Source organism: Phasianus colchicus, chromosome 1 (assembly GCF_987193195.1).
Source record: "Phasianus colchicus chromosome 1, bPhaCol1.hap1.1, whole genome shotgun sequence".
NCBI classification, from domain to species: Eukaryota; Metazoa; Chordata; class Aves; order Galliformes; family Phasianidae; genus Phasianus; species Phasianus colchicus.
In genome coordinates, this window is record NC_143436.1 from 42524114 (window position 1) to 42551071 (window position 26958).

A 26958-nucleotide genomic window follows, 5' to 3' on the forward strand; every position below is an offset into this window, starting at 1 on the left:
GGAAAGAAATGAAAATAAATAAATAAATTAAAAAAGACTCCCTGCGTGATTTTGCCTTGGCAAAGGGGCGGCTGCTGCTGAAAACATTGCACCATCCGGGCACCTGTCTTCACTTCCCTTCCTATTTCACGGACTCTCTTCCCCCTGCAGCTGTTGGCATTTTCGGCCCCATTCAACGAAATCATCTCTCTCCTTTTCTCCTGCCCCGCGCGGAGTAGCTCCCATGAAGCACCTTCACAGCCTCTCCTTCCCACTTTGCTGCATAATCGGAGGGTGTGTGTGTGGAGGGAAGCGAATGGGAGCCCCGAATTCGTTTAGTCCACTCTCAGGCAATGTTGATTTCTTCCAATTCACCCATAGACACTTCGTGTTTTAACTGTCCTGAGCGGAAGAGAAAAAATAAATTCAAAACTAAAATTTATATTTTGTATGCCCAGAGACCCATGGCTAAATAACGGTGCTAGAAATGAGAGGGGGCAGGGGAGGTGTGGAGATGGAGGCTCCTGGGCCGTTCGGAAAGGGAACCTCCGCCCGTGTTGATGCCGTTGCTTTTTTACTTTATTTAAACAAATGAAGAACTGGAGGAGACCGCAATGAGTGGCAGCGCTGTCCCGGCCGGGAGCGGCAAGCAGCTCCAGGGGTGGCCCCAGCGTGGAGCCGGGACTGAGAGTCCTGAGCGGGAGATGGGTCCCATTCCGTCCCCGCACTCACATTTCTTTCCCGAACGCGTTCTATTTTTTTTTTTTTTTTTTCCAGCAGCGAGACGCCTGCAGTCGGTGCGATTTATGCGGGATTCTAATTCTTCCGTTAGGGTCTGTAAGGGCTGAGTTCAGGAAGGGCAGAGGAATGCGAGGGCGGAGGAGGCGGCAGCCGCGCTCCCCGCGGAGAGCCCCGGGGTGCCGAGCGGTAACACCCCCGCCGTGCGCTCCCCCCCCCCCGGCTCACCCCAGGGGACGGAGTGCCTCCAGGAGCCCCGAGCACGGCGGGGGCGAGCTCCTTCACACCACCTCTGGCCACGAAACGTCTCTCCATCACACCTCACACCCTTTCACAGAAGGTTTAGGAGATACTCCATCTCTGGAAACACAGCGGCACATCTGCGCTCAGCCCTTAATAACCGGGCTGCCTGCCGGAGGGGAGAGCTCCCTGAAGAAAGATGCTTTTCAAAGCTGTCTCTCCTCAGCGCAAGATTTAAAAAATGAAAAAAAAAAAAAATTCTTTGCCGCCTTCTCCCCCAGGACCCGTCCAAACTCTTTAAAAATGGTTTTTGTTTGCTGAAGTCAGCTTTCTGCTCTCAAGCTTTTAAGGAGAACGAATGCCACGCGCGGAGTCAGTTCTCCCCTCGGCTGCATCCCCCTTTCCCTTTGAAGTCAGCTGGGGTGTGCAGAGGTAAACGAGAACAGAATTTGGGCCCTGGAGCTAACCACATTGAGAAGCAGCTCCGTGGTTTGTTTATTTACTTATTTGTATGTTTATTTATTTGTTTGTTTGCGCTAGGAGTGCTGGGGGCGGTTATACTTCGCGTAGCTCCCTGCCTTCAGCCCTCGGAGCGGCGGTGGTGCGGACACCTCGGTGTGAACTACGGCGCTGAGAGCGCAGACGGAGCGAGGAGGGAGAGGAGCCGTCCCCGGGGTGAAGACGCTGCGGGAGGGCTCTGCTCTCAGTCCAACGGTGGGGGCTGCGCGGAAGACACGGCAGTGGCTCCGAGTCCGGGGTTGCCTCCGCAGCGGGGAGAGCTGCCGTCGGTGTACGGCCTCTCCGGGCTGTAGGGAGGGAGCGAGCGGCGCCGCCGTCGAGGCAGTTCTCGGGACGTGTGTGTCCCCCGGGCGGGCATCCGCGCTTCTACGGTCTCACTGCAAAAAGCCCCACTGCTGTGCTGCTGCTGCTGGGAGCTGGAGTTTTACGGTTTTACGGGCACATGAGATGCTCCTTGTCCTCGGCACCCCTAGGGTTTACTAGCTGCCTTTAAAGAGGGACGTTTGTTGGGATAAAAGTGGATTGCAGACTGCAAGAGCGTTGCATGTGTCTTTCATTTAAAAGACACCGAGAGCTCCGTTTTTTTTTTTTTTTTTTCTTGTTTTTTTTTTTCTTTCTTTCTTTCTTTCTTTCTTTTTCCCTCCCCCAAGGCACTTAGTGCTTTTAAGGCACAGTTATAAACAAGCTGCCGGAACGCCGGCACACGGAGATGCGGGCGGTGGGGCCGAGAAGGGAGGGGGAGAGCAGGGAGAGCATCTGTTTCCTCGGGTCTGCAGCAGACTTTGCTCCTAAAGGTGCAAGGCGGAAAATGCTGCTTCTTCAAGAAAATCCAGAGAGCAAGGAGGGGAACCCGGCACCGGGCCTGCTCTTCGCCGCGATCCCTTCGCACGAGTCCACTCCCCATCCACTTCTCCACGAGAGCTCATGCACAGAGGGCTAAAGCAAACCCCAGCCCCAAACACACGCGTCAGCCCCAACTCCCCCCGCCACCTCCGTGCTCCCCCCGGTGGGGGTGTCAGAAGCAGCTCTGGGAACGGGGCGGGTGGGGTGCAGGGTGCCACCACCTGCGGTACAGTTCTGCGGTTTTCGGGGAGCACACGATGCGCCCGTGCAAGTGGGGTGATGCGGGCAGCTGTATGCCGCATCAGTGGAGAGATAGCTCGTTCAGGTAGCCGCTCTTCTCCCCCCACCATGGTGGAAGGCTTCTCCAAACTCATTTCTAAAAGAACCTCAATGAGACAGATGTGCTCAGCCCCACGATGTTGCAGCACTGGTCTGAACAGATTGCAGTCCTGGTCTGTGTTACTCTTAAGAGTAGGGAGTGAATTTCCTTTCTCAGGGAGCAGGGAGCAATGTGGATCTTCCCTAACAGTTTTGTTCAACTAGGGTCTTGTCAAACAGTTCCCTAGCTCTGTCTCATCTATGTCTTAAATCCTGCCGATGTGGACCAAGGAATGAAACACTTTTCTCATATTTTGGGTGAAAACCTCTGCTTGGTCAATATTCACAGGAATGTAAGCATGCAAGATCATTTCTTCTTTTTACCACTTTATGTTCTGATTTGTCATTCTCTGTTTAACCAGCTCTTCTTAACACACAGAAGTGGATTGTGAGTCTGCTGCATAGAAGCCAAATTCCCTTTCAGGACAGCTTCTGAGCAACTTTTACTTTTCTGTTTCTCTGCTTCCCATCCCCGCTTCACGAACAACATTTATTTTTCCCTTCAGCTTTAGGATTGAACTGCTGAGCTATTTAGGGAAGAAAGAGCATTGGTTCTTCACTGCTGCTTCAGAGAGCAGGACTGCAGCTACTGAGCATCAGTTGGATTGATTACGGGAGATCCTTTACTCTAGGGTATGTGCTCCTGCAATCCCCGAGCTGCGCCTCTCGGGGAGCTGGGAAAGAGGGAGGGAAGTGAGGGATTGCTCTCTTTTCGGGATCCCCGGAGAAATGAGAATGGGTCGCGGAAGGAAAATGTCCTTCTCGCGTCCCTCCCTCTCTCCCTCCCTCTCGTCTCCCCTCACCCTCCCCGCACGCCCGTGTATGTGTGTCTGTCTGAAACACATCTGTCTGTCTAAAATGGGCCTGGAACTCCCTCCTGTGTTGGGATTAGGTCTTGGGGGACCCGGGGTGGAGTTACGGCACTCGCCGATTTTCATATTCATTAGAAATGGGAGGTTGCGTAAGGAGCCCCGCTGAGTTTCAAGATATAAAGCAACTTCAGGTTCCCCCTCTAAAGACAAGACAAATCAAAGGCTCGAAGGGAAAGCAGCTCCCTGAGCTCCGAACGTCTCTCCCTCCCTCCTTCCCTCCCATCCACTCCCCCTCCCCTGCTCACAGTCCAGCCTCTGTCTAGGGAAGAGGCTCTCCGGCAGCCTTAGATGATTATGGATTTTCTGAGCGAGAAGTTTGCCCTGAAGAGCCAGCCGAGCAAGAACAGTGACTTTTACATGGGAGCAGGAGGCACTTTGGAGCACGTTATGGAAACCTTGGACAATGAGTCCTTTTATAGCAAAACGTCAGGCAGCAAATGTGTGCAGGCCTTCAACCCTCTGCAAAGGGCTGAACATCATGTGAGGCTGGACAGGACATCGCCCTGCCAGGACAACAACGGTAAGGCGGCAGTCCAGTTGCGTTCTGCTCCTGCTCACCGGGTTAGCCTCTGCTCCTGCCGGGAGAGCGGGGGGAGCCGCGCAGCCTTTGGGCGCTGGCATGCGAGGTGCATCCTGCTAAATAATAATTATAACACTATCGGTAACGTCAGTAAGAATAACGATGATAACAGCGATACAAAAAAATGGGAAAAGGCGACCACTGGCTTGGAAGCGCTCTTGACCGTTCTGCTGCCCTCTCCGCCGGCATCGAACAAAGTCGCTGGGCTTTACTCGCTCCTCTGGACGCGCAGCCCTGCCGGGGGAACGGGCAGCGCGAAGGGAGGAAGGAGCCGGGCAGGGCTGCCGGGGAAGGGCCGCGGCGGAGCGGCGGGGCCTGGCGGTGCGGGAGATCTCTGCCGCTGCCCCGGCGGCGGCTGCAGAGAGACCGCGGGCGCTGCCGCCTGTCCGCCCCGCTCCTCTCCGCTCAGCGCCTGGCTGGGATCGGGATTCCCATTCCACCGCTTTAGGAGGGGCGGCCCGGAGGGCTGCGGGCGCGTAGCCCGCCGGATCAGAGAGGCACCGCCGCGGGTTGGAAACGGAAGGTCACTTGGTCGTGTTCTGCCCTTTAAATAACTCTCAGAGATTATAGTATTTATCGTTATTATCGTTATTATTTTTACTAAGCCACTGAGTAATGTGCAGTCGACATGACGTGTGATTCTTTGTATGGACTGAAAACGGTTTAGGTAACTCACAAGATGCTATTACATATTAGTGTATTAGTTTTTTTTTTTTGTGTTTATTTTATTTTATTTTATTTTATTTTTTTTCCCTATCTGGTCAGCAAAGGAGATTGTGCTGCGTTTTATTTATAAAACAATCCAGAATTTTGCCCTTTATTCCCCACCGGATGGAATTCATGTTTAGGGGGAAAAAAAAAATAAAAATAAAAGCCTGTCCTAAAGCAGCATCGGAAATATGGTTAAAATCAGCTGCCTTAATGAGACTAACCATGTTTCACATTTTCTGGCTTCATATGGGTATTGAGGTTTTTTTTTGTTGTTGTTTTGTGTTTTTTTTTTGTTTTGTTTTGTTTTTTGAGGGCATCCTTTTTTTTTTGTATGAAACAGTCCGTAAGAAATAATGACAGAGTTCTGCAAGAGCAACTTAGAAAACCTGTGGAAAATTGATTTACACATTGAAATCTTTCTTAATTAGTTCATTTAGTGTGTGCCTTAGGGGTGCTGGGGGCATTTCCTATCTATGTACATACTGATGGTAAGTATCTCAAAATTCCATTTGGTTCAAATCACTCCGGACTGAAAGAAAACAAATTATTGAGAAGGCGAGAAAACCCAAAAGCAGGCTCCTTATGCTATGTGACATGACAGCCGTGTAAGTTCTAATTTCAACACTTTAAAACTTTTCTTTTTGTCCATTTCTGAAAGTAAAAAAGAAAGTCCTTCTGAATCTTGTAACACATCGCATGTCTTTGTTTTGATTGTGAGATGTGTAAAAACAGAAAAATAGAAAATGCTTCGATTTCTTGTTAAGATGCTATACAGAAGTTTTTCTTGTCTGTACCACTCAGATTTTACCTAAAGACAAATAGTGCCAGCAATCCTTATACAAAGTATTTGAAACAATCTCTTTTAACATGTTAACATTTTGCAGAAACTCTCTACATTTTCCAATCATAACAAACTTAATTGGAAACAATTCCACTTTACAAATCCAAGGGAAAGTATGTGGAATCCATTGAGTTTGTAAAGAGAAGTTGATTTTCAGTTTCATCTACTTCGTGATTTGTCAGTTTGCAGCTATTTCCTTTATACTAAAATTATTCTGTATTTTTGTATAAATACATGGACTTTTGTGTATCTGCTTCCAAGTCTAAAGGAATGTTTGCCAGTAGCTTTATATTACCTATAGGAAAAACTATTTTGTGCTGAGATTTCTTATCTGTGCAACTCCAGTTAAAGCTGATTTCATGGATTATTATCTACTTTAGTGGCAGCGTAAAAACACTCAAGTACTCTCCTTACACTGAAATATTCTAGATAATATTTTCAAATACAATGCTTGGTTTAAATATTGTGGTTATTGTGTAAGAAACTTATTCTATTTGTGATTAACATTGCATATTCCTTTCCCACCATCTCATGTAGAGATAGACGTACACAGAATCTGGTTCCCTATGAAACATTTTCGTGTGTACCCTTCACTTTAAAGCCCCTCATTTACCAGTTATTTCCCTCCCTCGCTTTGTGTACAGTGAACTATGGGATTACTAAAGTGGAAGGACAGCCTCTTCACACGGAGCTGAACAGGCCCTTGGACAGCTGTAACAACCTGAGGATGTCTCCAGTGAAGGGGATGCAAGAGAAGGGGGAACTGGACGAATTGGGTGATAAGTGTGACAGCAATGTCTCGAGCAGTAAGAAGAGGAGACACAGAACCACTTTCACCAGTTTGCAGCTGGAGGAACTGGAGAAAGTCTTCCAGAAAACTCATTACCCTGATGTCTATGTGAGGGAGCAGCTAGCTCTGAGGACAGAGCTCACTGAGGCCAGAGTTCAGGTAGGAACTAAACTTAAGCGTTTCCTTGACAATTTGTGTATTGCAAGAACTGAGAAATGACACTCTTGGGGATCGTACAAAAGCCCACAAAACTAACATAAATTGATTACTCTGTTTTATTTCCTTCTAGATATAAGGTGCAGTGTTGCAGTGCTAAAATATGCTATTATTATTACATATTTTTAAATAGTTTTTGTTGCTGTTTTAGCTTAAAATACGACAGAGCAACATCAATATGAAAGTGCTTTGATATCTGGTAGTCATGCTCAAACGTCAGAATTCCAAGCACCAAAGGCATGAAGTGTTAATGTGTAAAGATCCCATTAAAGAAATACATTTTAAGTAGTTCAGACTACTGATGATACAAAACTTGACCATAGAGGATTCTGCATGTGTTGTGGCATGAAAAACACCAGTCTAAACAGCACTCAAATTTCTTGTTTATATCAAAGAGTAAGCAATGGAATTGCTCATATTTACAAATGTCTGTGTGTGTGAATTTGTATGTGAGTGTGCATGATGTATATGTACCACAAGGACGTAATGCTCTCATCTCTGTTGCATACATCAAATTAGGAAAATTGGAAAGTATGTTTGCTTGCTTTTAAACTTGCATATCCAATGGATAATGTTATTCTACTTTTTGGAAAAAAAATAGTGCAGTATCTGAATATATTAACTGCATGTGAAATTTGATTAATTCAGTATGTGCGTGTACACCAATCCAAAGAATGTTTGTGACTTTGGATGTATAATGGTGAGAAAAGAAGCTAAATGTCCAGGAACTGCATCCCTATCCCTATTGAGATCTTCCCTTTAGAAAAGCGTGTGAATTGCATTTTGCAAGTTTACGCAGATTTTAGAGATACTTTCTGTTCAGTTAATACTCAACATCTCAATTCAGAGAGTAGCAGTCCTGTAGATTCTTGCAGACTGGGATTGATTTTTTCAACTTAATGGCTTGAATATGATAACAACTTCACAACTTGTAATGAAACACATACTCTCGCATACATATAGAGAAATAGACGTCAACACACAAGCATACAAATGAAATTAAACCAGGATCACTTTCAGAAATGAACTCCACTAATTAATTTTATAAAGAAGTGCTCTTTTCATGTCTGTTCAACCAGATGGCATCCTCACTGTTGTCATCTGAAAGTAGTCTAAAATCATCTGCCTGTTATACCAATATGATATCAGTGGTGCCAATAGAACTCAGTTGGGTGGTTTTTAATTCTTCAGGTTCTGTGCAATTCCTCCCCTCCAAATCTGGAACAGTATTCCAAGTACTTGTATTCATTAGGATTTACTCGTGACTTAAAAAAAAAAAAAAAGTTGCTACAGTTTTAAATTGCTGTTCTTACAATTGCATAATTCTGGAATCATGAGAACTACTCCAAGAATAAATTAACAGACAGAACAGGAAGGGGAGATTGGAGTAAAATTTGTCAATTCGTTTTTTCTCTCACTTTGTCCTTTAGAATCTTCATATGGTAAAAGTATTAGAAATAAGAGAGTAAATATGAAAACTTATGTGTCTGCACAAGACTTTCACAGACTATCTATTTCCTTTATGAACATTTTCCCCTTAAAAGATAAGCGATCTTCGCATTTCTTATATCCTAAATATGAAAGGAAATGGTGATCATTTTTATTCAGAGTAGCAATAGTATTCCATCACAAGATTAAGCAATTTAAAAAGCCTTACATCATTAGAGGAAAGCATCTGGCAACTCAAGGATAACAAGCAGCAGATTTTTACATTGCTTTGTGGAGGCAAATGGTTACTTTATCTCTGCCAAGAGTCAGTTTCTAGTAAAGCGATGTAAACAGAAAGATTTTTGGGGATTGTCAAAGGAAAAAAATGTGTTTTTTTTTTCTCCTTTAGCAATGATAAATTCAAGCAAATTGTTTGATTTAGTTTAGCAGAATGATCAGCTGGATACATTGCCCACATTTCCCTTCACCGCCATTTCATCAAGATCCAGTTTAATATTTGTCCTGCAGAGAGAGCCAACCTGAACTTAATTTATCTAAGTTGTTCTCTTTCCTGCTGCATGTCAGTGAAGTAATTGGCACCCATTTTAAGGAGATTGTCAAGGTCTTTTTTCAGTGAAAGAGCCTCATTACTAAATTCCCTTAGTGTGTTCTTGGTGCCTCCTGTGGAGACAGGAGAACTCTTTTTTCCTTTACTTTTCTTTTTGCTAAGCCTCAGGCATAATAAATAATACAGATTTACCAGAAAAGCCCTTAGGAATATACCTTCAGTAGTTACATGCATGGGCCTTGCTTTGATTGCTGACTGCATTTTAAAAGATTGTACATAATAAATTTCCAACAAATTCTTGAGAATGAAAATGAGAAAAATTATGCTCTGGTTGGTATGAAAGGAAATTTGAGTTCTCCAGAGATTGACGTAAAAAAAAAATTAATTACAAAACATGTACTGCTACCATCGAAGACCAGAAACCAACCCTCAAAATGGGATTCACAGTCACTTTTTATAAAAGTATTAGTGTACATATCTATTCAGGTAGGTTCACCATTCATTTTGGATGAAAGCTAGCCAATGTCATTGTTTCCATTAAAAAAAACCACAGCATTCTGTTAATGGCATGACTTCTTAAAAAGGGTCAAAATGAATTTGCTTAACAATAAAGACTTAGATAATTTTACATTTATAAAGGGACAGTTACTTTCCTTAGCAGTCACTTTAGTTAAACAAGGCAAGTCTTACCCAGCCCAAAGCAAACTGTCTTAAAGAAGAAAAATTTGAATGTTAACTAACAGTGAAAGCATATAGACAGTAGAATTTGAGATAACACAACACTCAAAATATCATATAACTGTTCAAAGGCTATTTAAGTATAAAGAAGGCAGCCCTAAGCTGAGACATTGTTTCACAACTAAATTATTTTGTAATCTAAGTAAGTGTCATTTTCTTTGTCTTCTATTGTCATAAACAAAGATACTTCCTAACCCAAATACAAAAATATCATAATATAGACTATGGTCTGATGATTTTTTTATCATCTTCCTTCACTGACAGCTACGATCCTTCCTTATAGAAAGTGGGATGGAAAGCCTTGGTGCTAGCTTTTCCTGTCTTTTCATTAATGCAATTAATGAAGACTGTATATACCTCCAAGAGATAGAGCACAGGTTGACATATCAAGTGAGTGGTCACTTGAAATTAAGCTAAAGTCTCTTTACAATGTGACTCGCTGCTACTTGGAGATTTTCTACTAAGGAACTGACTGTCAAAATTAGCACTGCCTGACTAGCTGATTATTCTTTTTTTTTTTTTTTTTTTTTTTTTTTTACTGTAGGTTTGAGTATATCTTGACTATTTTTCTTTTTTTACTGTAGGTTTGGTTCCAGAATAGGAGAGCAAAATGGAGGAAAAGAGAACGCTATGGGCAGATCCAGCAAGCTAAGAGCCATTTTGCTGCCACTTATGATATATCTGTTCTTCCAAGGACTGACAGCTATCCTCAGGTATGCTGAAGACCAAATAGTACTTTGGTTCTCCACTTGTTGTAGGCATGTATCTTCATGGAAGAAAAAAAATAATTGGCAATATGTTTGTAGACATAATTACATTCTGCACGTAAAGTTATGTGGGGATTTGAATAACCTCTAGGTCCATACACAAATTCAGATAAAATAATGGACTTGCTGAGATTGAGAGGAATGGACTAGAATTTCAATTCTGGGATTTTTATATTCTAAGGTATACCTGTCTTAAAAACATCTTACCAGCCTTGGTAAGATGAACCATAAAGTATATTATCATATTTCATTCTGATGCATTAAACACGCATAATTTCCTTATGGACCTCAATAGGCAGTTGAATACAATTAGGCTTCTGCTAGCATGAAACATTTTTATGGACATGAATGATCAGAACTGAATCCATACAGCTTCAAGATAGAGACAGGAAGACAATAAAACTCTCTGGAGCAATAGTAGTTTGTTTCATTTCTTCATCCTTTTTCTTTTCTTGCCTGGCCTCATTCTACGTCATTGTTTTCCTGCTTTTTTTTTTTTTTTTTTTTTTCATAAGACTGAATATTTTTTGTACTGAAGCCATTACTTGTCATGTCTTTTGCTTCCCACATTGTTTTCAAAAAGAAAAGGCTCCAAAGAAAGTGCTCCTCCGGCAAAATCTTTTCATACTGATATCTTGACGCTCTTCTATTTCATTAGATAACAGAGTCTCTGCTAGACTTAGGAATATACTCATATTCAAAAACATTATTGGCTATATCTACATAGGTTTGCTTTGGTCATGATCTGCCTTTGCTGAATTGGCTTAGTTTAGGACTAGAGACCTTGGGTTCATTTCTCATCCATCTCACTCCAACTGCTTTACCTTTCAGAAGGCTGTTACTAAGTTCAGTGTTAGAGACAGAGCTAGCCTGTGTTCCAGCAGCTCAGAATATAGGCAACACCATTTTAAACTGTTTGATACCCATGAGTCTGTGAATTAACATTTTTATAATGTAACAGTGTATTAGTCCAAATTACATCAGAAACCATTGCATGATACTTGGGATTGTTCAACCTGGAGAGGATAAGGCTTGGAGTAGATTTTATACATGCCTTTAAGAGTTTGAAGGGAGGATGCAAATAAGATACAGTCAGGCCCTTTTCTGTGGTTTCCAGTGCCAGGACAAGAGATAACAAGCACAAACTGGAACACAGAACTCTGAAAATCAGGAAACACCTGCATGCTGTGTGGGTTATAGAGCACTGGTACAGGCTGCCCAGAGATGCTGTGGAGTCTCCTCCTTGGAGTCTTGAGAAGCTGCCTGGACATGGTCCTAAGCAATCTGCTTTGTATGATGGGCAGGGGTTGGACCAGGTGACCTCCACCCTTCCCAACTCAACCATTCTTGTGATTTTTTGATTGATACCATGATTCGGTGATACACTGTGTGTTAAAGTAGGAGGACTCAATACTTGTCTGAGAACTATCTGAGTCCCGGCTAAGTGAGTGAAGGGAAAAACACTAAACAGTCAATAACTTGAACCACACCTAGGCAGATGCACAGGCACTCATAGATCTCAAGGTGTTCAAGTATCTTTTGAAGGATTTTCTGGGTACTCTTCACAACAGGTAAACTGTGACACAAGGAATAGTGTTTACGCTTTGGGCTTTCTGTCCCTGAATCATTTTTCTAGACTGAATTGGTTCTATCTAGACTCATCTAGTACTTTTAGGGAGACATCATTTACAAACTTTCACAACAGTCAAGTTTTTTAGTATAAACTAATGGAATAACTAGGTCATTTGCAAGTACTTAAAATTGTTGTCCTAATAATAAATTTATTAAAAGAAACACTTTTGAATTATAGAAAACTATCATTAACAAAAATCTAAACCCGATGAGAACTCGATTTGGTATTTTCATGTTGTAAAAAGATGAGAATAAGAAATAGATATAAAGGAAATTATCACATAATAGATAATGAAAGTTCACATTCTTGCTAGGCTTGTGGTGATTCTTCAGTTTCATACTCCTAAATCCTCATGATCAGTAAAACCATACAGGTATACAGAGTTTATTTCCAGCGAGAATACTTACAAAAATGAAAATCCATATTGAAAACACAATGATCACCAGCATCCTTACATTCAAATCTTTAGAACTAGATGTTCATTTATAAGTGTCTCATTCACTGAAAATAGATGTTTGATATATGATTTGCCTTTAAACTCATTAATCTATTTTATAGTTCAGGGAGAAAAAGATATTTAAAACTGCATGTTTGGTCTTAGTATTGTGTCATAGAATCACAGAATGGCTCGGATTGGAAGCAACTTTAAAAGCTGTTCAGTTACAATGCCCCTGCCATGGGCAAGATTGCTATCCACCAGATCAGTTTGCCCAGGATCCCATCCAACCTGGCCTTGAATATGTCCAGGGATGGGGCATTCTCAGCTTCTTTGGGCAGCCTGTTCCAGTGCCTCACCATCCTCTGTGTAAAGAATTTCTTCCAAGTATCTAATCTAAATTTGCCCTCTTTTAAAGCCATTCCTCCTTGCCCTATCACTATTAGAATATGTAAGAAGTTGTTCCCCCTATTGCTTATGACTTCCTCAGGTACTGGAAGGCTGCAATGAGGTTTCCCTGAACCTTCTTTTCTCTAAGCTAACCAAGCCTCTCTCTCTCAACTTTTCCTCATAAGAGAGATGTTCCAAGCCCTTTGGTCACCTTCATGGCTATCCTCTGGACCCACTCCAAAAGCTCTGTCTTTCTTGTACTGGGGACCCCAGGTCTGGACACAGTACTCCAAATGGAGCCTTACAAAAAAGAGTAGAGGACAATAACCTCCCTTTCCCTGTTAGCCAGGGCAGCTAGCTGTTTTAGGCAGCTCAGGATACAATTGGCCTTTGAGTCTGCAAGAGCACACTGCTGGCTCATATTCAGCTTTTTGTCCATCAGGGCCTTTAAGGTCTTCTCCACAGGGCTGTTCTCAGTGAGGTCTTCTCCAGTGAGTTCTTGCTATCTGGGATTACCCTGACCAAGTGCAACACCTTGCATTTGGCCTTATCGAACCTCATTAGGTTCATGTGGATTCACTTTTAAAAGATGTCCTGGTCCTCTGGATGGCATTCCTTCCTTCTATTGCATCAACTGCTCCATTCAGTTTGATCATCATCATTATACACTGATTTTCTAGGAAATTCCATTAATTCAGTACTTGGAGAAATCTCATACGTGTAAAATCTAATGCAAGAAATTAAATCAAATATTTTGTTGTTGTTGTTGTTGTTGATATTTTGTTTTCCCTGTGTGCAAGCACTCTTACTGTGACAGTGACATCACTAAAGACTAGACAGGTTTTCCTATACTTTCAGATAATTATATTTCCCTGGAGACTGTGGAACACAAATCACTTTAGCTTGACTAATAATGGAATACTTACTGATGTGTGGCAGAAGAAAGAGGAACAAATGTGAACTTCTGATGTGCATTATATGAATGTGAAGTCTGAAGATTTTTGCTTTGAGTCCCATCATGGATATATTCCCAAGATGGACATACTACTTGCATTCCATCAGAAACATTACCCTATATTGCAGTCAACAGAGAGTGTGGACATCCCTGCTTAATCTCTTCGCTAGTTATCTTAATCACGTTCAAATTAAAAACATGATGCTGCTATGCATTGTGTGACTGTATAACACTAAAAGGCTTTCCTATAAGGAAAAAAAGCTTTTCAATTTCAGAGATCAGTGTCTCAGAATTTTCTATAATCCAATTTAATTTTGCTATTACATTAAAAATATTTATGTCTGAAATAGCAACTTTTTTTTTTTTCTAGATGATTTTTTTTTTTTTTTTACTTTTAAAACCTTGAATTATTTTTCTAGGATATGGAATTTAGCTGCTGTTTATTGTGCAAAACTTGTTGCTTAGTTGGCTGTCAAGAAGTTAAATATTTCCTAATCTATCCAAATTCTGCACACATATATAATCTCTAAGAGGCAACATCCTCATAAAGGGGGAATGAGTGCAGTATCACTCCACAAATTCACTGGCTTCATTAACAAGTGGTACTTGGTTCAGTGGTTCAGTCAGCTAAATACAATGTCTAGTGCTATTTAAAATGTCTTGGGATATCTTTGACATTATTATGGTGCTGACAAACAAGGCTTATGAGAAGCACACACCATTCAGAGGATGAAGTTGGTGGTGAGATAACTCTAGACATCCGTGCTCAGGAAATTTAATCAAAAGGACTTTTATGACAGAGATGGTTCCTTTTAAAGTTGATAAAAATCTGGTCAGTGAAATTGTCTCTTTCTAAAGTAGATAGAAAATAAGTAAGATGATCTCTAAAAGTGTATTTTTCTCTCAGTTGCCTATCTCAACTTTATTTAATAAATATTTATTTAATAAATATTTATTTAATAAATAGTTGAATTGTGTCATTGAAAAGCAGACATATTTTCCACTCCATCTAGTCTATTCCCACACTGTGCATCTTTTCCTCTTGCTAGTTCTATGATGTCAGTTCAGTTCTCATTATTCTTCAAAGCGCTTCTGAAATGTGTTTTCCTGTCACACTGTTATACTTTTCTTCCTACTATAATGTAATTGTTTATCATTTTTACTTGCAAATGCAGGCAAGATTTGTACAGGACTTAACTTACTTTAATGAAAAATCCAGCGTGGTGCAGGTGGGAATCCAAAGAGAAAGCAAAAGTATTTTTAAGGTATGAGAACTGAAGAGATGCAGGAAATAGGGCATAGAAAGAGAGAGAATGTTGAAATCTCAAAAATAGAAGAGAAGATATTAAAGCCTCTATCCATGAGACTGATAAATCAGTTAAGTATGTTGAAGGGCATGGTATCACATGATTTGTTTAGGCAATAGAAGAGCACAGAAGTGGTGTCAGTATACATATGTTGTGTGCTAAGCCCTTGGATCACCATTATAGTTCTTCTATAGCCTTAGTACATATGGTTAATTCTCATTAGCAATAATCAAAATTACATGCTCCAATTAAATTTTTCATATGGCAAGTATTAGACACCACATGTTATATGACTTAAGAATTCTTTTAACTGTAGTAGACATACAAATGACAGTTAATCACAATAGTTCATTAAAGCTATGGGTGCACTGATTAAGTAGGAGTAGATGTGGTAGACATATCTGAGCTAGCTTCAAAGTAGTTTTATCATATACTCATGCTATCTGTTTGTGACAGCATGGGACTCAGGCTGGGCCACCACCTGGGTAGTATGTTGCTTGCCACAAATGTGCTGACTAGTTGCATTGCTGTGGCTGATCTTCCAATAAGAGTAACACTTCTCATCTTTTTGGGTGGTGTCTATTCCACACATTGCAGTTTGATCATTAATTTTTTACTTCATTATTGATTCTAAAATATCAGTGTTTGTGGTGAGACTTCTTGGAGTCTCAGCATTTTCTTACATTATTTTTTTTCTATAAACATGTATTACTATAACTCAGTGAACGGGTTCTTGGGCTAAATTACAAGACAAATCCGTTTTTCTGATGTAGGAACTTATTTTTCAAGCATAAGGTATTGTCCTTAGCTGTATCATAGATGTGAAATGTAATTAATTCTTATTGTATCCGTCCCTGAGACTGCAAGGGGAGAAGTTACAGTTAATCTATAAAAAATCTACATCTTGATGTCTTTTCAAATCCTGTGCTATTTTGCATCTTGACAAACTGACTAATCATGGAATAAATTGAATTTTATACCAAAATTTTATTTAGTTCACAATATGCAAGATGTACATGTGGGCTGAATAGGCCTATCTTGTATTTTAGAGCTGTAACACTAAGCCTTTGGCTTCCAAAAGCCAACTTGCATTTTATGTACATATTTGAAAATGATGTGTTGCAGCTGTCATATGTTCCTGTAACCAATAGAATGCAGCTGATGTTCACAAGCTCACCAAAACCAATATCTGCTCTAGTATCGAAATAATAACAGGCTACACCAAGAAGTATTCTGTCTAGATCTAAAGGAAAAATACAGTGAGAGTAGTAAAACCTTGGAACTAGTTGACCACAGTAGTTATTGAATTCGAATAGCTGGAGGTATTCAAAACTTGACTCAATAGAACTTGAGTAACCTGATCTAAATTCAAAATTAGCTGTGGTCAGATATTTGGAGAAATAATCATTTTCTGCTTAAATTTTTCTGTGAATCAATGATTTTGCAAACTTAGCAAGCACAGGCTTCTCTACCCATACTTTTGATGTTCCTGAGAGGCCCTCAGGAAAAAAAATTGTGGTGGTAAGTGGAAGGTGGCCAAATTATTCGTGCTGATGGACTAGGAACAGCCAACAGGTTATACATTGTAAACTAGTAGTTTTAAGCAGTTTAACACTGATTGTATTTTAATCTGTATTATCTGCTTAAGGCAGCCACTTGTGCAAGCCCAGGTTGCACATTTTCTGGCAGTGCAAGGGTTGTTGCTTCACATGAAGAAAGGAGTGACATATTGTTTGCCATTCAGTCTTTCAGAAATTGTATGTTTTTTATAGTTAGGTTACTGCTTAACTGCTCAGTTAGTGTCACTTAGTCCCCCTTGCAATGTAAAGGAACACTGTAAAAACAAAGACAATCTGTCTAACTACTCTAATAATAATAATAACTACAAATTATATTTATTATAATAGAATAACATAATATATATTTCATAATATAAGAAGTTCATATCTAAATATCTGAAGGGAGTTTCTTCTTTTTTTTTTTTTTTTTTTTCATGTGGAGCACCAAAACACATATCCACTCAAAAAGAAGATGCATGTGCTTTCATCTGTGTGTCTCTGGTCTGGATAGGCTGCTGGCTCCAATAACATGAGAAAAAAAAACTTTTAAATGCAATATATTTGGTGATAGGAGAACCAAATCTGAGTAAAAGATAGCAAACCTAAGAAAATTTGGAAAAATGAGTTTATGCAATTTCTCCAGGTCTGATACAAGAAGACTGAAGGTCTAGGAATCTGGTATTTTTACTGAAAAAAAAGCAGACCAAGAGGGATGACCTATTACCTTGGCTTATTTTCTTCTACATTGTCAAGCAGAAGGTCATAGGCTTGGGAAGTAACATCATAATCATGTTAACAGCCATAACTCTCCAGTTATATTCTTGTCACAGCTATGCAATTCTATGTTTCTTTTCCCCTATTGGGAGGGTGTGTGCGCGCGTGTGTGTGTGTGTATAAAATATACAGTAGGTAAATATATTGAAGGGCTCTGGTAATTTCATGGTAACCACAAGAGCAAAGCTCAAGCTATTTGTGATGTTAACAGAAACCAGAGATGGACTGCATGTATGGGCTCATTCACAGTCTCTGAATTGCCTTTTATATAGTTCATGGATCACACAAGAGCTTAAGAGGAAAAATATTTTCTTTAAATTCATGTACATAATGTCCCTTTTCCTTCCAGCATACCAGAAGAAGGCTTGATAATTTTGACTTATTGTAAAACATTACTGTATTTATTTTTAATACAGGAATATCTTATGCACTAGATTTCCCTGTAAGTAATTCATGTTGTAAATCCTTGCTGAGAAATTAACATCTAATATCAAAAGGGAAGTCATTCAACAAACTAAATGAACAGAAATTTGATATGACTAAAATATACTTCTGAAAGACATAACTGTCACTTGAAAGAAGATGTAAAGTTCTTATAGCATCTTAAAGCAATTCTGAAGTTCAGTTAACTAATTTGAATTCCTTCTTCTAATGAAGACACCTAGGGTGACGCTTCGAAAATTTTAGCAATGAATAGCTTGTTCAAGTGATTCTTTAACAAAACATTTATTTATTCTAGGATTTGTGGCTGAATACTTTTCTCATTTACACCTGTGCAATCATATTGAAGTTAAATTGAAAGAAAATATCAGAAAAATGAGTGGTGCTAAACATAGTTTACTGAAAATCAAACTAATAGAAAAATAGAAGGAAAGAATGATTTTTTGATACCTCCAGACCATGTACGTTATTGGACACTTTCAAACTGGACCACTGGATCTTTTGAAGTCTTCCCATCGTGACCATATTAAAGGCAAATTTGTATATGCTCCTATTTAAACACACACATATATATATTTATTTATGGAAAATTATTCCTATAATTACATCTGTGCAGTCTGACCATCTGCAGCATTTAATATGGGGTTTCTTAAAAAGAAATCTGTGTAGGTCAGATAAATGAGACTTTGTCCCATGCACAGAGATGAGGAGCTTCCTCAGAATTAGCTCCAATATTAGAAATTACATGGATGCATTGGTCTATCTCTAGGCAAATTCATCCTGTTGAGAATGTTTTGAAATTAACCATTTGGCCTGGAAAGACCATCAAAAAGAATAGTGTTATGTTTGCATCTGCATGAAATATTTTTCCCAGATTTTTTTAACTGCCTTGATTGTTTTCCAAATCAGTAGAGAAATAACAGCAAAACCAACTGGAGTGAAATAGCATGGATATGGGAGCAGGTAACTTGTTCTCTAGGAAGAAAGGGAAAGAATTTTAATTTGTTTTTAGTTTTTGCTGCAATTAATGCACATGCAGTCATGAAAAACAAACAAACAAACAAACCAACAAACAAACAAACTGCAATTAAAAGATTTTACTGTTCCTGTACAAAAGAAAGGCAAGACTTTGTAGAGATGGCAGAGTTTCTGTTCTTCTGAGTTCATGATAGAAACAGAATGTGTGCAGTTTGCTCTTTCAAGAAAAGGAAAAAATATTCACTAGATCTTATAAGTTGGCAACTGCTATCTCTTTACTACTCATATTTATATACTCATCACATGCTGTGTGGTTTCAAAATCCCTCCTTCAAAATAAGTTTGCAAGCAATAATAAGCAGCAAGACTTGAATGACTTTTCAGTTGCCATAAATTTAAAAATCATACTTACCAACTCTTTCAGGGTTCTTTATTTCCTTATTGTCAGAATCAAAATTCTCAGATTCTGCAAAGGATCTGAATAACCTTCCAGACAAAAGGATACTCAGTAATCTCTGAATCCTGAGCCATAAGAGAGACACTGATGCCTTCAGGAATACTGTGTGTGATTGAATGCAGCAAACTTTATTCATCAAGGAAATGGTTCAAATGGGTATTACTAAGGTAATACTTTAATCCCCCAATTAAACCACTTGTTCCATGAGGACTACATTTTTTTTTTCTGATTATAAGTGAAAACAGACTCAGTGGTAGGGTAATAAAGAAGCTGAAAATCAAGTCAAACTGTAGAGGGTCTCTCATGAGCTGACGCTTGAGAGGAGTTTATAAACTGCTGAATGTAGGAGGTGAGGATGAGAACCGTTTTGTCCAGCCCAGAGCAGAGAAAGATAAGGGGAGGCCTCATGGTGGCCTACAGCTTCTCTGTGACAGTGACAAGACCTGAGGCAATGGCACAGAACTGCATCAGGGAAGGGTCAGGTTGGGTGTTAGGAAAAAGCCCTTCGTCAGAGGATAGTGGGCATGGAACAGGATCCCCAAAGCAGTGGTCACAGCTCCAATCTGCTGGAGTTCAAAGAGTATTTGGACAATGCTCTTAGACATAGGGTTTGGTTTTGGGTGGTTCTGTGTGGATCCAAAGGTTGAACTCGATGATCCTTGTGGATTCATCCAACTTGAGATATTCTATGATTCTATGAAGAGCTCTGAAACTCTCAATAGAGTCTCTTTCCTCCTGTAGATCGCAAGAAGTCCACAGGAAGGAGGAAAAATCCTTGATCAGCTCCCTCAGGCACCTTATTCACTTCATTACCTCTCAGCAGATCACCTAAGATATGCAGAAGATGCCTGAGGTGTACCCAAATAGTTGTGTGTATGTGTCTGTGTGGAAAGGTAATCTGCATTCATATGAGGGGGTGTGTCAATGTGCATATGCCTGTATGTGTAAACAGGGAGACTGGGAAGACCAAGAATTTGGGAACAAAGGATTTGCTACCATGCCTTTTCCCCACTTTTCTTCAGGAAAGCAAGATAGAGAAGTTACTGGATCTTTTCTACTGCCAGAACTACCAGAGTCCAAATTAGTTTGTCAGCTCCTACGGCCTCTGCTAATACAACTGTTCAAAATATAATTTATAAAATAAGACTGTAATTATCTAATCCTTTCTATCTGCACTATATCTCAACTAGATGAGTTCAGTGAGCCATAATTTATCTTCAATTTGTTGGTGGTTTGGGGGATTTGTGCTGTTCCAAAGTATTAGGATAATGGGAAAAAGAGTGCTGAGTTGGAAGAATTTTTTTTCACTGTGCATGACTCTCATTATTCTTTACTTCCACTGATCTCAAATGTGATAGTAAAAAAAAATCAGCTACAAGTATAACTTGCATTTATTAAAGCCCAAATTCATTTGCAACATGAAAATAAAATTAAGTGTGAAGGGGGAATTCACTTTATAGTGCTAACCAAAGAGTAATTGCAATTACTTCAACTTAAAGCAGAGAACAAATATTTGGGCTCAATTTCAGTGCATCAGAGCAGTGGTATACTGAATAGACAGTGGGTTTTTAGGATGAAGACAAATTTAGCAAAGTTAAAAAACAATGACAACAACCAACCCTAAAGAATACAGCTCTTGAGTAGGAACTTCTGTACTGTGAATGACAATTACAAATACGTTGTATCGTGATATATTCTGGTGTACCACAGTTTGTAAATTTTTTAAAAATGAACATTCAGGAAGGACATGTAAGTAAAACTGGAAAATAAATAAAAAAACTATATAAGAGAACAGTGAGTGGAAGTAAAAAGTGACTAAGGAAGTCACAGTATGCTAGAGAGCATATCCATACAGTTGTGACAGAGAAATATAGACAGCATAGAGTTTAAAAAGATAGGACAGCTGCTGAGTATGAAGTTTGTTTGAGTAAAGCAAAGTAAATAGAGGATGGATGAAAGAATGCACAGTCTGATAATGATCTGCTAGACCTCGAAAATCTTTCTGTATGTTAATAAATATGTGAAAAAATACCTATGTATAGTGACTATTCATAGATCATAGAAGAAGGCCTGAAGCTCAGAATGAAGTTTTAAGTGCCTGCCAAATATAGAAAACATTACACATCAAAGCTTAACTATATGGTTACTCCAGATCTTCAACAGACCTCCCTGGTAACCACAAAGTTTGCCTCCTACTCTGTCATGCAATGTTTTCCAGGGATGTACAACACAATTTGTTCAAGCTGCAAGCTGAAAAAGAAACACCCTCAAGTGTAATTTCATATTAAAAAAAACAAGCACAAAAAGAATTTTTTATCTTAAAACTATCTTTGAAAGAACTTCAGGAAAAACTCTTGGATGTATTATCAGCCATGTCTGTATTTTATGGATTCATTTGTAGGTTTCTTAGGATTTAATTTGGTAAACACTTCTGAGGAGAAACTAGTTATGGATGTATTAAGTGAAATCAAGTAGTGCAGAAAACAAAAGATGAAATATCTATATTTAATACTATTCATTTTATATGTTCCAGATTCAGAACAATCTGTGGGCGGGGAACACGGCTAGTGGTTCTGTGGTTACTTCCTGCATGATACCACGAGATACTTCTTCCTGTATGACACCTTATTCCCATTCACCTCGGACAGATTCTGGCTACACAGGCTTTTCAAACCACCAGAATCAGTTCAGTCATGTGCCACTCAATAATTTTTTCACTGACTCTTTACTTTCTGGGGCAACCAATGGACATGCTTTTGAAACCAAGCCGGAATTTGAAAGGAGATCTTCCAGCATTGCAGTTCTACGGATGAAAGCCAAAGAGCATGCTGCCAATATTTCCTGGGCTATGTAATGTAGCTGTACTCTTTCTTCATATCCTTTTTTAAATAGTAAACTGAAAGCATTTTTATTTTCCGTATTTAAAGGACACAACAATAAGCCGCTGTGTGTGGAATGCTAAAAATCACAATATATGTGATGTCTGCTTACAAAAATGCAATATCATATTTAACAATAAAACTTAAGAATAAACCATATAGATTTACCATGCATCAAGTTCAACAAGCCCTCTTTGTTTTGGTTTTTAAATAGAAACATGTTTTGTTGTACAAGTTGATGAAATATGATTATAGAATCTGCAAAAAAGAATAAACCAATTAAGCAAATATGTCTACGCCACTGGTTCTTAGCAATTCTGTATACAAAATTAATATTTTTCGAATTAATACTTCATAATGGAAGAACTATGTAAAGGAAAATACATTTTTTATATTAGAAACATGATGTAAATCTCTAAGAACACCATGCAGAGAAGGAAATATATGATCACTTATGTTGTAGGTGGAATTTGTAGATCTAACTTTCTCAGCACTGTGCTGCGGCTCTGAGCCAGCTTGCTGCTTTTCTAAATGCATGTAGAGCTCATTGGAGTTGTAGCAATGCACAACTAACATAATGAGAATAGAAGGTAGTCCTTCATTTTATGAACTCAAGTGTATTCCTATTACAGATTATGAGATTTTTAATAAAAATATCACTAAAAGCAGAATCAGTGTTTAACAGAGTTTCAAAAAAGTACATAGACTGTGTAAATTGACTAGAGTTTAAATGAAATGTTTAAGGTTTCAGATAGAATATCTTGAAACTTACAAAACAGCAACAGCAAAATCCCACTTCTGCTCCATTCTTATTGTTTTTGCTATGCTGTGGTCAAATTGAAAAGGATAAAGTCCAACAAGTCTTTCCAATTTCAGTCTATGGCTGATCTCAAGATGTTATAATAGTACGTTTCATTTAGTTTTACTAACAGTTTGTTGATATGTTGTTTATTTATTTATTTTTTTTCAGAGTGTAAGACTGTTTTTCTCCCTTTAAAGTCCATAGGAAAAATCTTTTCGACTGCAGTGGCAGCAGGATTTGGCTCTCAGCTCCCATCCTATCACAAAGGAATTAAAATGTCAACAGACTTTCTGACATTTCTGGTGGAAAAAAAAATAGAGGAGAAGAAAAATACTTTACATCTGGAGAACTGCTATCTACTTTGATTTACTTCTCCTCCCTTTCCCCTGTCACATTCCAGGCTCCTTCAGATGAGTGAAATGTCAGCCTCTTTGAAAGCAACAGTCAGTCTCTCAGGTTCATAAAGGCAAAGTAAATTAATTGAAATAAAGAAGGACTCACACGGCTGTGATTAAACAGGATACAGGTCTCTGAGTACCCCCTGCTCCTTCTTGCTTTTCTCTCTGGACATTAGTTAGAAAAGGAGCATGTTGAGGGGAGAAAGGAAGATCAGGGGAGCACATTTTATCACAGCAACAGCAAAACTACCAGTACTCATAAAAACACACTCTCAGAAACTCCCAGCTTGCCTCTGCTCCTACTCATGAGGCTTAACTTGAAAACAAAAATAGGTGGGTCTATTCTGTAATCTTTCAGTGGAACAATTAGACTTAAATTTGAAACCATTAGGATCAGTTATAAATGGGTATTTTACAGTAAATTCTTAGAAAAACTATTGAAAGAGACATACATATGCTAGAATTCGTGGTTTCCTGATTCTACTCTTCTTCTGAAAATGAACTTCAACTTTGGCCTGAGTGACTGTGAAATAGTATTCTGGCTAGAACTTATCATTTCCTTTTTTATGATCTGCTTAGACAGAAGTAAAATGATCCTTATGATTTAAATAAAAAAGAATTTTATTAGTACAGGTAAAGATACTAGTTTTATATACACACTTGTGCCAGATACACAAGTAGTGGAAATACAAGTTTTTCCTTTTTTTTTTTTCTTCTTCAGTTTCCTCATAATCCTTTTTTAAGGTACAATATATAGAACACGTCAAGCTGATTTTCAGATAATCTTACTAGGTTATGATTACTGAACCAAGAGGCAAAAGCTGGCAAAATTAGCCATTGTTTTCCTTGTTGTTTGTCCTTTAGTTTATTCATTTATTTTGAAATCAGAATTTGTAATTATTTTCTTGTGAAGTCCAGTAAATTCATTTTTACAAGACATTTTATGTAAAGAATAAAATTAAACAATTTCTAGGAATTTATTACAGTGACAGACTGCTTGGGGAAAATAAACATCATTTTTCAAAACATTACAGCATTTTTAGATGCTCGAAGCTTCCAAAATTAAAGGGAAAAATAAAAGACTATGTCATCTTCCAGCTGATTTTAATTAAATGAAAGGGATACAGTTCTAATTAAATTTTCTTCCTCAGTTTTAGTATTGGAAATTATTTGTTACATGTTGCTAGCATAACTTTATGCATTCGGCAACCAGGTATTAAACCCTTCATTAAACCTGAGGTGTGATAAGTTGCAGACCTGCATTAAGCTTGTCATGCTCTTGAATCAGCCTTGTCTCAAAGAATGAATGATAGTCTGTTGGCTGCAGCATTTCATTTAGCTAATGAAAAAGTATCTTCATGTTAGATGTCAAGTACTACAACAGGGTCACATTCTGCCACTTTTATTTAGTATTGCTTTACTCCATGTGTAGATGCATTGACGTGAGCAAGACTACTCACATAGACCAAATTGTGAATCACTTGTAAAAGTTTATTCACAATGGCCCTATTCATGCAAAGAGTTGCTCACCACAACATGAGTAATCGGTTCATAATCAGGCCCAGCTTAAGGTACTATTCAACTCTGGTAAGGATGGCAGAATCTGGCCCACACTGGCTTAAGGCCAGACTCAGACTTCTTAACTAAGATGAGTAGCTCCTTATTCCATAAGCAGTGCAAATAAAGCCAAAGGGTCTATGTGTAGGGTTCACTTTTTATTAAAAAATCTTGAGAAGAGGCATTTCTGTGTGTGCAAATAATTAGAATAAATTTCTATTCAATGTAAATTATTTCATTTTTCACTGGACTATACTACTACATTTGTCAGGACTTGTGTTCTAGTTTTTTGATTGTATCCACTTAACAATTTCTCAGCATGAACAACTAATCTTTTCACTGCTTCTTCAACATGTGGCAGATGCACTAAAAACAAAAGGAGGTGATTTACATAGCCTTCCTGCCAAGTTCTTTAACTAATGTTTGAGATATGTGATCATCATGCAATGCTGGGCAGTAAATTTCTAGGACTTCTTTGCAAAGAGTCCCTGTTCTATTAAAAGAGAAAGTGAAATATTGTTGTAATTATTCCTGTGAACAATTTGTGATGACATAGTGCAGAGCTGTTTTTTTTTTTTCTTCTATGATTGATTCATTAACAATTTGAAAATGTTAAGCCTGTGTTTGAAGTCAAATTTTCAAACAGATGCAAATTCATCCATGAAAATTAAAAGTGCTTTCTAAGATTTATACAGACTCATGTGAATGATGGACAACACTGCATTTAGCAGCTAAAGACCATCCGCTTACCATAAAGGTGGTCAGAAGAGTTTGACACAACTGATGATTTCTACCTACAGTTTAATTGGCAGTGTTACACATCACAGAAATGTATCAATGAAGGCAACTTTTGTTGCTGAGAAAGAGCTGAAATGAACTATAGTTCTTACTTCACTTTTTTAATGTCATAATATTTTACACTGTCAAGTGTTGAAAAATTCCAGTTCAATATGTTAAAAGCATTTGTTTTGACTGTAAGCTTTATAGTAAGGGCATGAAGTATAACATTTAACAAATACCAACAAAATACATTGTATTTTGTATATTTAATACTGAGATATTTTAAAATGATAGAAGTAAATACTTATGGTTGCAGAGTATAAAATACTTCTGTGTTTTCAAAATAACACAGATGAACGAATGTTTTCTCAATAAATTTCCAGATATTTGCCGATCTGATCAGAGATAAAACAGAGATCTTAGAACACATAAACTGCTAAAATTCAGAATGTTTCCAGTGGAAAACTGTTGTCTTTGGCAAAAGACTGTCTTGCTTTTTTTTTTTTTTTTTTTCCTCCAGCACTTTCATAACTAAGTAACAAGAAGTCCACACATCTAGTCATCAGAATATACTCTTCTTATCCCTCTACAACGATCATTTAGGTCTGTCTGGCATTTGAAGGATAGTGAGCAGTTACCCAAAGCTTATGCTAATGGCTACTTCTTTATCCCACTTATTTAATATCATTTCTGAGCAGCCTGAAGAAGCTGAAGGACTTATCTGGTTAAACTTGGTTTACACCTGCTTTGTATTGCCAGTGCAACACAAAACAGCTGTGGTACACTGGTGAATTATCACTTGAAATATTGACAGCATAAGCATACTTACTACGTAAATATCCAGAATGTAAAGCTGCAATAGTTTGAAAGAACATATTTTAGATTTAAATTGTGTAAAATAAGCAGTAGACTGGGCAAGTACTGAATGTGAGGTATGGGTATGAGAGAGGCACTGTACAGTGAGCATGGAGGTATGATGACTGGGAATGGCAGAATAATCTTCTAGGAGGAGGGAGACTCAGGGTGTTTAAAAGCAGTCCACTGTGTCATTAATTTTTCAAAATAGGAAAAAAACCCACAGTGGATCTTTCAAAATCCATCATCTTCTATAGGAATAGGGTCATTGTGAGTCCTTACATGAAACAGACCAAACTTCCACTTAGCTCATGTTGCTCACCTTCATAAAGATGATTATTCCCATAGTAGTAAGCAGTAGAATAGACTAAGAAATGCATCAACGCATGGGCAATTATATCCATCAAAGGCAAGGATAACAAATAAATACCATTAGCAAGACTTCATTTTATAGGACAGTATTTATACTTTCTGAATGACTAACAAGAGTGCTTTTACATGAGTGCTTTTCCTTGCTCATTTTCTAGCCTACAGTAACACTTCGTATTCC

The 26958-nt window shown here is 38.7% G+C and overlaps 1 protein-coding gene across 1 annotated transcript; it reads left to right on the forward strand.

The window, feature by feature from the left end:
- The first annotated feature begins 3696 nt into the window (after positions 1–3696).
- ALX1 (ALX homeobox 1) lies at positions 3697–22295 on the forward strand. The gene is made up of 4 exons (XM_031589610.2): positions 3697–4089; positions 6346–6650; positions 10026–10154; positions 21671–22295. The coding sequence occupies exons 1-4, from the start codon at positions 3858–3860 to the stop codon at positions 21989–21991; spliced, it is 987 nt and encodes a 328-aa protein (XP_031445470.1). The 5' UTR covers positions 3697–3857; the 3' UTR covers positions 21992–22295.
- Positions 22296–26958: the final 4663 nt, after the last annotated feature.